Source organism: Triticum aestivum, chromosome 6A, assembly GCF_018294505.1.
Source record: "Triticum aestivum cultivar Chinese Spring chromosome 6A, IWGSC CS RefSeq v2.1, whole genome shotgun sequence".
Lineage (NCBI taxonomy): Eukaryota > Viridiplantae > Streptophyta > Magnoliopsida > Poales > Poaceae > Triticum > Triticum aestivum.
In genome coordinates this window covers 33,129,699-33,145,451 of record NC_057809.1, presented here as the reverse complement: position 1 = coordinate 33,145,451, position 15,753 = coordinate 33,129,699, and the positions used below count along the sequence as shown (strand labels likewise).

Below are 15,753 nucleotides of genomic sequence, written 5' to 3'. Positions count from 1 at the left end.
GTACTAAGTGAGAACTTGATAACTTAGGTTCACACAATTCAACAATATTACAAATTCAAAGTTTACAAATTTAACTATTCATATTCAACAACCATTGTCTGGCTCGGGTGGCTTCTGTCCTTCCGGACAGTTGGTGGTGTCCTGGTTTCGTACCCTCACATGAGCAAATTTTAGATTCATTGGAGTAGTGTTGGGAACTGATCTATCTCCTAGCAATCATTGGCAATATTTCTCTTGGTGTTACTCTTTCCTATTTAGTGAGAAATTTTTTCACACTGCGGGCCTTGCTGTCATTTGGTTTTCTCGAAATCGAGCAACATTTGAGCACAAGATAATTAAAACTCCTTTTGAGATCATATTTTTCAGTGCTCTTTTCTCATATATATTTTTCAGTGCTCTTTTCTCACAAAGAGGGTGAAGCAAGTAGACTGCGAACTGGAGTTGACATGATTCGCTCTAACACAATGAACGTGATGAGGATCTCCATGAGGTCGATTGAAGGGGGGAGTGAAGATTGTGCGCTATGCTCTAGGTTCAACTAGTGTTGGAGGGTGTCTTCATTTCGCAGCATTGGATGTTGCTTGTCTGCTGTGTTATGGGTTCATGTTTAGAACCTGATTTCTTTTGCCGTTGGTCGTAATAGTGCTAGTTTTATTTTGGCGTTGCTCTAGGTTTTCTCCCCATAGTATCCGTTCGACATCGGGCGTTTACAGTGGTTTCCTAGTTGTGCATTGAACTCGCTATCCCAGCTCTAGATTTGGTTTGCACCGTGTTCCAACTCGATAGGATCCCCATTGGGGTTATAGCAAAAGTTTTTTGGCATTCCTCGCTGATCCACAATGGTCATGATTTGTCAGAAGACATGTGCCTTTCAATACTCGGTAGGATCACAATCAAACACAGAGCACTTTTGAAGCACATGAAAAGTTCTCTCAACATGCTTTCTTGTTGACTCTTGACGTCCTACAAAGAGGGATCTCTTGCTGCCTTGAGGATGTTGGATTTGTATTACAATATGGCTCATGAAGGATAGATGCCCTCATCGTGTACTCACGGCCATTAACAACATAGCTGCAAGCTGGAGCATCTTTGGCAGCAAGGATGGTCTCGGAAAGACATTAAGGTCATTATGAGAGTTGGACTATCCAAAGTACGAGTGCTAAATAGATCCTTAGATGAAACTGCCTCTGGGGTGATGTTTGGATCTTTGCATTGCCTTTTGTGCTAACATTTCCATCATGCAAGATAATTCTTCGTGTCCAATACATAAAATTAATTGATCCAAGCATCCCATTGCCATCCTCGTTCTTCACCCAGACCCATAAGCCTCTTGGTGTCTTCATCATTGGGTGCCCTCAAGTATCTGATATGTAGATCTCGATCACAGCTTGCGTGAATTTTCGAACCGCCTCGAGGATTGTGTCTTCCCCAATGTGGAAGTCATCAATAGCTTTGGCTGAGCACCCATTGACAAGCACTTGAAAAGCTGCAAAAAATTTCATCAATGGACTTGCAAAAATTTCTCTCGATGCATTCCTTCTCAATTCCAAGGAAGATGACCCTCCATAGCTTTTGCAATAGTGTTCAAGAGACTTCGGTGCATCCAACATCTCCCTCGAAAATACTTCTCTGGATATGTTGCATCAGGCGCAAAGTAATCTCGGACAAGCTTGGCATGGGCTTCTGTCCTATCACGCTTGACACAAAAGCAACCAAACTGAGGTCATAGTCTCGGTCTCTTGTGTTCTTCCTTGACAATGCCCCCCCTCAAAATCATCGTCATCTTATTCCTCCTACTCGGACAAAGAGACATCGAGAACATCTCCCTTAACCTCTTCATCTACGAATTGCAATAATGAAAGACGAATTTGACTGCAAAAAGTAGAAAACAAAGATAAAAGTGAATAATTGTACCAAGGAGATTCGTCAAAAACTTGGCAGGCAGAGGAGGTGAGAGCCTCTACGGGCCGCATTGCAGCGATGTCAAGGCTGTAAGTGGACGGCGGGGCCGAGTCGATGGCCTGCAGGCGTCAAGGAGCTCGATTACCCTCGGAGTCCTGCTCGCCCTTCGCCGAGCAAGCCGGCCGCATCGGTGTGGTCATGACCCCGAGCAAGTCGGCCGCATCGGTGTGGTCATGACCCCGTCCCGTTTAGCTCAAGTGCGGACGCTCTACGCCATTGTGCTCCTCCAACGAATCCGTTTTCAACAAAACGAGGTTCCACGGTGGCCCTAGTCATCCATAAGCTATATGCGGCATTTCTTGCTGCGGTGGCGATTGAAGCAAAGAAGGGGCGAAAGGTCGGGGGGCTACAGGGCGTCAATAGGCGTGCATGGGGGCCAACAGAGGCAACCCCGACATGGAGGCGGCCGAGGAGGTGGGAGCAGCGGCCGAAAAGGAATCTTTTGTTGAGACTTTCGTTTCGGTTGCTCAAATTTGAGAATTGATGAACACTTCTCATTTTTTAAAGAGGTAAATACACCGGGAGTCATAGAACTTGCACGGGACGTTCAGTTTGGTGCATAAACTCGTAAAATACGTGTTTTTGGTCATCTAACTTGTCCTCTCGTTCATATACGGTGCTTTCTTTTGTATCCGGCCGTACCAGGCACACATGGCGTGCCAATGTCGTGGGGGCTCATTTTCACTGTTTTTTAATCCTTGCATTTTATTTATTTATGCAGAAAATTCTCAAATAAAATTAAAACCAAACTTTTCTGATCCCTTGCATTTTATCTACGCGAACAATTCTCAAATGAAATTGAAAAGACGGGTACATGCTGGGCTTCGAACTACTCGACAAACCTGATGTTTGGTGATTAGTACGCACAGTTAGCTCCATATTATATGGATAATACGAAGAAAGTAGAAATTTAAACAGGAAAAGCTGTGCAAAAAAGGGATAGCCCCGGTTCAAACCTATGACCTCCTGGCTAGCTCACCGCATGTGCAATTATAGAGATATACATAATTTATCTTTTGTATTTTTTCTTTTTTCTATGTAAGAAAATAACTTATATTCTAGATAAACTTTTCGGACAAATCATTCAACTTTTCCCCGCAAAAAAATCATTAAAATTTTGTTTGAATTCGTATAATATTAAATTTGAAAAATCTAGATAGAAGAAATATAGTGCAGAATGAATGTACATGATTTTTTTAGACAAATAAACTACATTTTTGTTTAAATTCGAATAATTTTAACTTAAACAATCTAGTGCAGAATGAATGCACGTATTTTTGGACAAATAGACGGAAATTGTGTTTGAATTCAAATAAATTTAATTTTTTAAAGCTAGATAAAGGAAAATATAGGTCAGAATGCTTGTACGTAAATTCTTCGGACAAATAAACTATTTCTTCTGAATTCGAATAATTAAAATTTTAAAAATCTAGATAAAAGAAGATATATTGCAGAATAAATGTACACAAATTTCTTTCAGGCAAATTAGCGGGGGTTTTTCGAATACGAATAATTTTAAAGTTGAAAATCTAGATAAATGAAATATAGTTCAGCATAATTTTAAAGTTGTTTTAATTACACAAATATTGTTAAAATTTTAATTTCTTAAAATATCACATACTTTTTTTTACAACATAGAACATTTTTGAAACGTCACAAACAACAAAATATAAGTTGTTTTCTTACATCATTTTATTCCTGCGGGAGTTACACGAACATGTTTTTAGTTTTCGTTTATTCTTTTGTTGGGCTGAGCGAACATAGTATTAAAGAAAATTTTATTTGTGAGTTTGATGTCAATTTATTCTTGGTCGAGTGGCTAGTGTAGTTATCTCTTAGTTTGGAGGACGTCCGTTCTAGTCCCCTGGCGCTATTTTATTCGTCTTTCTTGAAAGAAACTGTGTGCCTTGATGTGCGTAATTAAATAAAAATCAAAGATGCTTTTTGCAAAAGAAAGGTAATGCATGGCTGACCCAACACCTCACCACTCACAGCCCCCGACATGTGGGCCGTATTCATGCTGACACAACACGTGAGCACAAGATACGGCTGGACACAAAAGAAGTGACCGTATTTGCACGCATAGGCAAGTTATGTGACTGCAATGGCGTATTTTACAACTTTTAGCACCAAACTGAACATCATATGCAAGTTATATGACTGTCATTGATATTACCTCTTTTTAAAAGTTAAACCAAACGAGAGTCGGCTAGAGTGGGATTAACTCCTCAAAAGAGCATATTTTGAGACGTTAACCCTTCGAATAGTTCGGCTACAGATGCCCCAACACATTGCTCCACTGTTCACTACACAGAAAATAAAAGAAAGGAAAAACGACTTTAAACATTCAACTGACCAAGTTAAGCCACCGCAATCACACTACACCATGTAGCTGCAATGAGCTTAAATCTCCTAGTGCATTATTAGTTTTTGGTGACAAAGACGGATCTGCCAGTAACCACCGCCGGATTGGTCTGAGTAAATTGGTCAAACAAGCAACTTCTATCCTTGCTACTGTAGTATAATTAACTCTTTGGCTGAATCTGAAACAAGCAACCTCCATATATCAGTACACTAACATCTGAAATATGCTTGCATGACAAAGCATTGCTGGCCGAGCTATCCAGTGACAAATAGCACCAGGACCGCAGGTGCTATATATCCAACATTCATTAGCCAAAATCAGATAAGATCAACCAAAAAAACACACAGAAATGGCACATAAGAAATTGACATCAAAGTCTCCCAACCTTGATACGATATGGAACATAATCAAACGGAAAACAGTGAAACGATGAACAGAGATACAAGATGTATGCAAAGATCAGGCAGGCAGGCAAGATTGTTTCGACCCGCTTGCTTGGAAAGCATAAAGCAAATGCACCACAGGTACTGATTATTCGAAGCATGTCACTGTGTCTTCATCATGCCAATTGGCTAGCTGTGTCCAGAAATTAGATAACTGAGGGAAGTTAGCAAGTTGAACGATTAATCCTGCAAGTCCACTTGCTAGTTGAACAATGCATGCAATGTAGAGGGTTGATCTCCGTATGAAGCATACAATATGGAAGAACCCACAGCGACAAAGCCAATTCCTGCATCTCAGCAACCAGAATAGTACAGATCTAGGTACCTGTGAACAAGCAATATCATTAGTCAAACCAATCTATACTATTCATTAATGAAAAACCAGTTAAAAGTTATATAAAATCTCACATTTGTTTTAAAATAAAAGTGGAAATAGTACCAATAACTCCAAGGTTTGATCATCTCAGCATTATCCAGAAAAGAGGAAAAAAAAGGCATAGAAACAGAGTATCGCAATAGGTAATTTGTAGTGTAGTAGCCACACTATCAACTTCCACGGGCTAGCATTCTCGAGAACTTTTGCCATCTGGTCTCAGTACAGGCTAAGAGAGGAGTGGTTCAAATACCTTCCATAGAGGCAAATCCTGAGCCATCTAGCTAAGCAAATCCTATGAAATATTCTTTATTTAAGAAAAAAAAAGACCAGTAGAGGAGGAGCCCTGCAGCTTTTTTAATTAAGAGAGAAGATGTGAGACCCACGTTCAAACCCGCAAAATTGACCAGTATGGCCAAATAACGCCCACGGGGTTCGAATCTGCGCCAGCTGGAACGCACAGCAGCGCTCCAACCACTAGGCTAAGAGCCCGTCCACTAACAAATTGAATATGTTATCATGGACATATGACGGGTTCATGGAATAGAAAAGCAGATAATTCTGGTTTCTAACTCAAAGGCATATGTTTTGGAAATGTACGAGCTATCTGGTTACTAACAAATTGAATACAATCAAATTCATGCCATACAAGCCTCAAGCAAGGGATCATACATTATCTTATTAATTTATTTATAACTCCTTCAGTAGAAAATAGAAGTCATTTTTTACGCAGCACAACATCACAAAAACAACACTCTCACCAGACCATTACTAATATTTCAAAATACATTGCACATTAGGTTTCATTAGAAAAAACCTTTGACCAATGGTTACGCTATTAGTATATATTTATGCGACATAAAATTATTGACATTTGACTCATATTCCAAAGTACTTATATATGGTTATGATTTTGTATCACATAAGCTACATACTACTAGAGTAAACGTTTGTGAAAGGTTTGTCCTACCAAAATTTAATATGCAGTGTATTTTTAAACCGAGGGTGTATGTTAGTAAAAGTAAAAATTGTGATTCATGATACAACACAAAACTAAACGGAGGGGTGTCAAAATTGAAACATAGCAACATGTAGCTTAAACCAGACAACCTAAACTAGTGTCCAATAGCGAATCACATATGCAAGTTACATTGACAACGAGGGGTGTGTACTACCTACCAACAGAAAAAAAACGTACAGAAAATAATAATTGCAAGCAATTGGCCGTCTGAGAAGCTAGAGGGAGAAGAACCCGCACTACCAGAAGCAACTGGGGGAGTAAGAGATAGAAGAGTTCGTACAACCAGGAGGAGAGAAACTGAACACAAGGGAACTGGATGGAAGGAGGGCAAGCAAAAGGGCACATCCAGCAGGGAGAACATCAGTCAGCCATGAGAAGCTGGTGAAGTGAAAGAATGATGAAGGGAATGGAAAGCTGGTAAGGATAGGGATGAGGAAGCACGGCATGGATAAATTATCCAAGACGCAACCAGCCATGAAAACATGATATGAGGTAGCCAGGTGGGCAACAACTGAGCCAAGTGTCATGGAGAGAATCTTGGAGTCCTCTCTTGCAATTTGGTAATTGACAAACGGTGGTTAAAAGGAAATCAATTTGTTTTTCGAAAGAACATTTCAATATACCTCAACTTACATGCAGAAAATAAGCTTACCTGCTCAACCAGCACATCATAATAAGCATATCTAACAGACAATCACTTTTGGATTGCCCACAAGTTCGGCCCCATCATGTTCACCGCCAATGCCTATTCCTACAAGCATAATAAGTCAAACAATGAACCAACCAATGAAATTCCAACCGCAGGCCAAATAGACAGGAGAAAACACCAACAAGATATTTAGTTAAAACTGACATGTGTAATTTGAGAAAAAACAACTCAGCTTTGATACAATAATAGGAATATATAACAAAACCATAGTCATTGTGAAATTCAAAGAGCATCCCCACAAACAATGTATAGTGATTAATATCGTAAAAATGAAGAACATGCACACTCAGACTATTATAGCTAACAAAAAAGAGAAGTTGTCTAGAATTGTTTTAAAACTCATTCCCCAACATTTGAACAAAACGAAGCTCATACTAATAACTAATAGCAACAGAAGTGATAATGACTATTCAGATTTTGATTATCTTTAAACAAATTTAGCGTGGAAATTTGCCAATTTTGGTGTTTCTCGTCAGTTCATATGGATATTCATATACTAGATTGACTTGCTAGTTCATAACCATTACATAAAACGCCACCACACAAGCGTCAGGATCAGGACAGAACACTACAACACAACATCAATATATATTGAAGAGGTCATCAAACATCAAAACAATCAATTAATATGTGGCACTATTTAAAAAATTTAGGTTAACATGAGAGGATGTGAATGGCATTCCATATCAGTGTAAAGGCATGCTATTACCTGCAGCATAGACACTTTCGAATGCATGATGATGTTGATCAAAAATGTTGTCAACCCTGCAAAGTTGCTTGGATTGCAATGACTCAAGCTGTACCATGATGACACCATCACCACCCGTCAGGAACACCACATTATTTTCATGTGCAAACCCTAATATGAATAGGGGCGCAATCTCGTGTGAATACGGAGAAAGTAGCTTGTCCAGTTGAATGGTCCTTCCCTTCCCCCATGATGCAACACCATCACAGTCGGTATTCCTCTTCCATAATTGTGCGGTGAGGCCTGACAGGGAGAGTAAACCTAGCCCACCACCCTCGGCCCGCATAACAGTGAAGCTATTCCCCTCACCAACTGGCACTTGTATCACAGCCAAGCTCTGCCTCTCCAAATCAAACTCGAGAACAGCACAGAAACACCCAGCAAGACGCCAGTAAAAGGAATTCCCAACCAAAACGGCCGACAAGCCCATACAATAAACCGGGGCTGGAATTGGTGTTAAGATAAGATCGCCCCATCCGCCGGTCTCTGACGAATAAACGCAGGCGAGCACTTGCAAATGCTGTTTGTCCCATATGCTGGCCTGTACCAGGACCACCTGGAAGTGGCCCGCCTCGCCGGCAGCACGAAGCACCGCCCCATGAATCTGGTTTTTGATCCCGTCGACCCATGGGGGAAAGGCGATGCGGTGCTGGTCGCCGGTGACGGGGTCCCACACCAGGATCTGCCTCGGTAAATCGTGGGAGATGAGCACAAGGCCATGTTGGCAGCCGAGGAGCGAGAAGCCGTAGCCGTGGTCGAGCTGCAAGGAGAGGCGCCCGGCGGGGACGCGGTCGGGGGGATCCATGATAGGGTCGTACGAGATGCCTCGGCTGTCGTGGATGAGGTAGCCGAGGAGGGGAGGGCTGTGGCGGTGGTGCTCGCGGAAGCGGCGGACGAAGCCGGGGTCGGAGACGAGGAGGCGCCAGCGCTTGCAGACGAGGGAGGCGCGGGGGAGGGTGGACGGCAGCGGGGGGAGGCGGAGGAGGATCTCGGAGAGTAGGTTGTCGTCCTCCAGCGGCGGCGCCGCCGCCGGCGACATCTCGCGCTGCTGTGCTTTTTTTTTTTTAGGGTTACTGCTATGCGGGGAAATGCTGGGGTCGAAGCATCCGCCACAGCGTGAGAAGAGCAGCAGGTGGTGTGCCTGCAAGTGAGAGTGAAAGCCCACTAGAAGGAAGCCCACTGGAAGGAAGCCCACGACCACATCATCTCTCGGTATGTGCGGCCCGGCAGGAAGTTTGAGCCTTGCCTGAAAAAAAACAAAAACTAATCCTTTTGCCTTTTTAAATACAGTATAAGGCTATCCTAGGCCTTTTGTAATGCAGCTCAAAAGGAAATTTCTTTGGAAATGGATGAAGGGCTCAGTCGATGAAATGCGAAATCTTGTAAACAACTTGTGATCGTCTAGTTGGTAGAAACGACACATTTCTTTGGAAATAGTAGTAAGAAACTTATCAGCTAAAAAAGATACATTTGGAATTTTTTTTGTAGAAAAGAACCAGCGATCTTTTTTTTCTTCTTCTATACAGAAGCTATCACCCTTAACTTGTCAAAACAATTGAAATGGGCTACACATTTCTTACTACTATTAACTGGGCAACAATCTCATTCTTATTTAATGAAAAAGGCAAAGGTTTTGTCTCGTTTTAAAGAAATAGTTCTTGAGCAGTCGATATATAATTATATATTAGTCCTTGTATATAATAGCAGAAGTGGATTCTACTGTGCAAGGGACTTCTCATCAGATGGCCTCTTTTTTAAGAGGCTTCTAATATAGAGGATTCTACAGTGCAAGATTCATTCTACTTCTTTTACTAAACAAGAAGATTCATCCAATTTCCAGGTTGTAAGGGGTAACACAACGTCCCCAGCACACTGAAGCGCATGGGTATATATATACATCATCTGTACGTTTCATTTCTTAAGAAATTAACTCAAATTCACAGATACTGTGGGACTACAGTACACATTCAAACACACAGAAATAATGAAATGTCATTGGCATAAGCAAATATTGTGGGACATGAGCAAACCATGCTGAAAAATATATGTGCACACACAAAACAGTATACAGAATGCAAGCAAATGAAGTGCAAGATTCAGCGACAGAGCCAACGCTCAACCAATTTCTCTTCCTGCCAGTTTGAATATTGCCTACGGAGATAAAACAACAGACAGCAGTTCACAGCTGAGAAGAATAATCCCAAGTTACTGTTGGCCAGACATGTTAATTGCTACAAGGTCACATCACATTTACCAGGGCCTGATATATAAAAGGTCAAGTTCACATCAAAGGCCCTATGCGCAGCATACAGAATGGAAGAACCGACAGCAAATAGTCCATTTCTGCATCCAAGACAACGGAAATGTAATGCTTGGTACCTGCAGAGCAACCAATGCCATCAGCCAGACTGATTTGCAATATCCATTCATGGAAAAAGTGTTCAAACTTATCTCACAATTTTTGTTGATTCAAACAGTAAACATTAGCTTCAACATTGTGAAAATTGCGATAAAAACTCAAAACTGAATCAACTTAGCACTATTGGACAAAACTAACATTATATAGAGAGAACAGCAGTAGGAGATCAATTACTTTGTAGCGGCACACCTTCAATTCCTATTGTTAGCATATTCTCAGGTTTTTCGCTATATCTGGTCTTGTCAATTTTATCATGTGTTCAGTTCTAAAATTATTAAACATCCACAATGATCAAAGTCGAAGAAAATGGACTGCACAGAAACCACACCAACAGCCAAAATTTCTTAGAAGAACAGGGCCCTGCTTGGTATCATTTTCATTGAAAACGAAACCAACATTTGAACAGAGTGCCAGTACACGGGGAATGGCCGAATGCCTACCCAGTCAAGCACAAGGATAATTATAGTTTGGATCAGACAAACTATATTTAACTATAAATATAGACACCTTTGCTTTGCTGAGTTTCTCACAAATTGAGATTATCTGAGAAAATATTTAACTAAACCGCTCAAGATTCACATAATTATACAATAATAACCGCAAGCAATCATTGGGTATTATAGTGATCCTGAATGAGCAATAATGTGAAAGAAATTGCAAACCCATATTAATATAAGAAGTTTAAAGCCAAATGCTGGGGCGTTTTAGTTATCAAATGTTTGCATTGATGGAACAATAAATAAATCATCATCAAATTTGATACTAGACAGACTAATAAACAGAAAAAAAAAACTCAATGAAATGTAGCAAGCAGCAAAAACAAAAACAGGAACTACCACCGAAGGACAGGAAAGGAAACAAATTTCATCCTGCTGCTACTAACAGATAGTTACCTGCTGAGTCAATACATCAAGATAGCATGCCTATCCCAACAAATCACATTATGCCCGCGTCTACAAGAATAGGAAGTCAAAGAACCAATGAGATTCCAAGAAACAGTTAAATAGCTACAAGGCGGCACTAACTAGATATAAACATACTTCTATAATTCGAGTAAAAAATCAGTTGTATCTGATCATAATGAAATTCATAAGTATGTCAATAGGCCAGCAACAAATAAAAAAAGACTCTACTGACATCCATAGAATAAACCACATAACTCAACAATAATAATACAAGAATATCGAATGACTTGGTTTACTTTTACCTGCAGTATAGACAGCTTCGAATGGATAATAGTGAAACCAGCGGTAAAAGCGGTAGGATTCGAGAAGTTTTTTAGACTGCAATGATTCAAAATGGACTTTGAAGACGCCGATAAATGTCCACAGTAACACCACATTGTTGTCCTCAGCAAACCCGAGTATCCTCGGGCTCTGACTCCCCTCCTCTGAATTCATGGAAAGTAGGTTGTCTAGTGCAACAGTCCTTCCCAGCACCCATGAAGCTACACCATCACAGTCCGTCTTCCTCTTCCATACTTGGACGCAGTAGTCCGACAGGAAGAGGAAACCAAGGCCACCACCCTCCGCCCGCATAACCGTGACGGAGCAAGTGTTGACATCGACGTCCACTGGCGCATGTATCACACTAAGGCTCTGCGTATCCAAATTAAACTCAAGTATTCCACAGAAATTCCCTATAAGGAACCAGTGAAGGGAATTCCCAATCATCACGGAGCACATGTCATGGTAAACCCTGGTGACTACATCAGGATCGTCGGCCGGAAGAGGCGCCGAAAGGAGATTACTCCATAGACCGGTCTCCGACGAGTACACCGAGGCCACAGCCTGTGTAAGTTGTATGTCGCTGTTGCCCACCAAGACAACCTGGAAGTGGTGGGCAACTCCGGCAGGACGAAGCACCGCTCCTTTGATCCTGGTCTCCTCATTGTCAAACCCTGGGGGGACGTCTAGGTGGTGCCGGTCACCGGTGACGGGATCCCACACCAGGAGCTGGTTCCGCCGCCAGAGGAAGATGAGCATGAGGCCATGGCGGCATCCGAGGATCACATAGGTGTGTGCGGCGTCAATCGGGAAGGAGAAGCGGGCTTCCGGGACGCGATTGGGGGCCTCTAGCGTAGGTTCGAAACGGATGGGGGAGATACCTTGGACGAAGCAACCGAGGAGGGGAGGGTTGCGGCGGTGGTGGAGGCGGAAGCGGCGGAGAAATCGGGCGTCGGATACGATGCCGCGCCAGCGCTCGCAGACGAGGAATGCGCGGGGGAGGGAGGATGGCAGCGGGGGGAGGCGGACGAGGATCTCTGAGAGGAGGTCTTCGCCCTCCAGCGGCGCCGCCGACGAGCGGCGGCGGCGGTGGTTGTGGGGGCTGCTCATCTCCTCACCGATGCGGGCTCTGCTGGACTGGATGATAACGAGAAGAGGGGAAATGGAAGCCCAAAACAAGGGCTGGAGACTGTAGCCCACGAAGGTTTTTAAAATCTGTGAAAAAACAGCACAGTGTGTGTGTGTTCTACAGAATTCGGTTAGTATGAACATAGCTGATCATATATTTAGACTTCTCTTTTTAGGTGCCTATAGTTCAGCCAAATATATATCTTGGTGAACTTGCTGGGATTTCTCTTTAAACTAATTTTGAAACCCCGTGCGTACAAGGGTGGCCCTCGTGAGCACATTGGACCATTTCTTGGACAAAAGAAATGTGTTGCGCACCCCTTGGCGTTCCCCTTACGAGTCTTTGGTGGCGATGGCTGCGTTGCATGGAGTAAAGCATCGTGTGGCTTTACTACCGAAAAACCTCTTGTATCATTATTTTAGAATTTTAAAGAATGTTAATCTTTTTAATGAAACGCTTTCTACGTGTACGGTGTGGATGTAAACTAGGTATGGACAAAATTCCATCGATGCATATTTTTGTTTGTGGGCTACTGCAGGAGGAAAGTACATTACTAGGAAAATGACTATAGATAGGATTGATATTAATGGCGCATCATGGAAACAGTGCGCCACTACTATATACTAATGGCGCATCGGTTGGTGATGCGTCATTAGTGTGGAAGACACCAGAAACAAGGTGCGCCATTAGTATTAATTTTTTTCCATTTTTCCATACAAACTAATGATGCACTAGGCAGACAGTGCGCCGTTACTGTAATTTTTTTTGCAAAACTAGTAATGGCACACCGTTCCACAGTGCGCCATTACTAGTTTAGACTAGTAATGGCGCACTATTACCCGATGAGCCATTAGTATATATATTTATTTTTTTTACTTTTTTGCAACTAATGACGCATTTGCTGATGGTGCGCCATTAGTAACCTGAGACCCCAACAAAATATTTTGGACAGCCCCACACCTACCCACTCACTTTCCCCACTTCATTCCCTCCACCTCCTTCTCCAAGCTTTCGGCTGCCTCCTCCTTCTCACCTCATTTCCATCATAGATTCATCAAAATTAAGTGGTGAAATTACCTTTTTTTATAGGTAAGTAAGGGGAAAGCTATCTTCATGATGTAGATCTACTTTTTTTCTCCCTAGCTCGCTCCAACAACGTGCACATGCACTTTTTGTGGCCTAGCTAGATCTATGTATGTTTGTGGTGTTGCAAGTGTTTGTGGTGTTGCATATATGTTTGTGTTTGAAGGTATCGGTATTTGAAATGCGATAGTTGCCAATATTTTGCCGGAATGTTTTGATTCATTTCTGTTTCGGCCAGAATGTTGGCACTATGCATTCTTTTTGGTCCTATTTTTAGGGAAGGTCATGCCAAATTTTTTCTTGGTTCTAAAATATCGTTTTGCTCTACCCCGCAGGCGACCATGGTTCGCACGATGACTGAAGGCATCGTGAATAGGTTTTTGAGCTCCGCGAAGGCCGAGATGCTTCAAAAGAACGAGACGGAGATAAGATGTCCGTGTCGAAGATGCAAGCTGAAGAGCCTTATTGCGGACCCAGATTCCGGGCAGGTGTGGGACCACCTGCTCTTGCGTGGTTTCATGGATGGCTATCTGTGGCAAGGTGATGAAGATGACTATGAAGTCGTCTATGGGGGCCGGGCAAGAAATGAGGAAGGGCAACAAGACAAGTACCACCGCGGCGAGGGCGGGCGAGAAGACGAAGAATCTCCAGGACATGATCACGACGGTGATGTTGTACACAGTCATCATGTAGCAGATGTCGTACATGATGATGAGGAAGATCAAGACAAAGGGCATGATCATGAAGATGAAGATGCTGGAGCAGACGATGATGGAGGCTGGGTGCAGGACCCTCATATTCAAGAGCTGCTTCTCAAGCAGACGGATAACGCAAGAGCTACCGCCCGAGAGAAAGCCAAGCTGGATCAACTGGAGATAGACGCGGTTACTCCATTGTATGAAGGATGCAGGCCCGAGGATACCCGCCTGAAAGTAACGCTCATGGCTCTGGAGATGAAGGTAAAACACAAAATGACCGACGCATGCTTCGACGAGAACATGTCATTCTGGCACGAACGTCTTTCCAAGGGGAACAAGTGCCCGACCAGTTTCGAGGAGGCGAAGAAAATCGTGTGTCCTCTGGATTTACCGCACGTGAAATACCATGTGTGCATGAACAATTGTATCATTTATCGGGACGAGCATGCAGAGTCTACCATATGTCCGGTGTCACTCGATACAAGAAGAGAAAGAAAGCTCCTCGAAAATCAGTGTGGTACTTTCCGATCACTCCTCGTCTGCAGCGGTATTTCGCGGACCCTAAGGTAGCAAAGCTCCTGCGTTGGCACGCGGATAGGGAGGAGAAGAAGCGGGAAAATGACGGAAATGATCCGGAGATAAATAAAAAAGACAAGATGCTGAGTCACCCTAAGGATGCGAGCCAGTGGCAAGCGTTGAACTTCGAATACCCAGAATTTGGGAAGGATCCAAGGAACATCGTGCTGGGCGCGAGCACCGATGGAGTCAATCCGTTTGGCAGCCAGAGAAGCACACATAGCACCTGGCCTGTGTTTGTGTGGATGTACAACCTTCCCCCCTGGTTGTGCATGAAGAGGAAGTACATTCACATGAGTATGCTAATTGAAGGGCCGAAACAACCAGGGAACGACATCAATCTGTATCTGGGGCTACTGAAGGAGGAGCTAGACACACTGTGGAAAACGCCAGCCAATACGTGGGACGCCGCAGAGAAAGAATATTTCCCTATGAGAGCCGCACTGCTCACGACGGTGCACGACTATCTCGGTTACGGATATCTCGCGGGGCAGGTAGTCCACGGATTTTCTGGATGCGTAAGGTGCATGGATGACACAACGTATCGCCAGCTAGATAGAGATCCCGGGTCTTCGAAAACCGTGTTCATGGGACATCGAAGGTGGCTTCGCGACAATGACCCGTGGAGGAAACGCAAGGATCTGTTCGATGGTGAAACCGAACCCCGAAAACGCCCGTGTACGAGGAGCGGCGAGGAAATAGACGAGCTGTTGAAAAATTGGAAAGACTGCCCACTGCCGGGAAAGAAGCAAAAGGCGCCAGAGCCGGGAAAGAAGCGAAAGGCGCCAGAGCCGCTGCTGAAGGTATGGAAAACGAGGTCTGTTTTCTGGTACTTGCCGTACTGGAAGATCCACCGTGTGCCTCACAGCCTCACTAGTAGAAAAAGGGTCAAACATGAAGCACATTAGTGCCGGTTTGTATTTGAGCCGGCACTAATGTATACATTAGTGCCGGTTCCAACGGCTAGCCGGGCCGCTTTCATTAGTACCGGTTCGTGGCGA

The 15,753-nt window shown here is 43.2% G+C and overlaps 2 protein-coding genes across 2 annotated transcripts; both read right to left on the bottom strand.

Moving 5' to 3' along the window:
• Positions 1-4,688: 4,688 nt before the first annotated feature.
• LOC123130146 (F-box/kelch-repeat protein At3g17530) lies at positions 4,689-8,794 on the bottom strand. Its single transcript, XM_044550092.1, has 3 exons — positions 7,583-8,794; positions 6,817-6,915; positions 4,689-5,095 (listed from the first exon to the last, which is right to left on the bottom strand). Exons 1-2 carry the CDS (start codon positions 8,658-8,660, stop codon positions 6,848-6,850), a joined length of 1,146 nt encoding a protein of 381 aa, XP_044406027.1. The 5' UTR covers positions 8,661-8,794; the 3' UTR covers positions 4,689-5,095; positions 6,817-6,847.
• Positions 8,795-9,722: 928 nt separating this feature from the next.
• Positions 9,723-12,428, bottom strand: LOC123130145 (uncharacterized). The gene is made up of 3 exons (XM_044550090.1): positions 11,248-12,428; positions 10,934-10,993; positions 9,723-10,000 (listed from the first exon to the last, which is right to left on the bottom strand). Exons 1-2 carry the CDS (start codon positions 12,374-12,376, stop codon positions 10,977-10,979), a joined length of 1,146 nt encoding a protein of 381 aa, XP_044406025.1. The 5' UTR covers positions 12,377-12,428; the 3' UTR covers positions 9,723-10,000; positions 10,934-10,976.
• Positions 12,429-15,753: the final 3,325 nt, after the last annotated feature.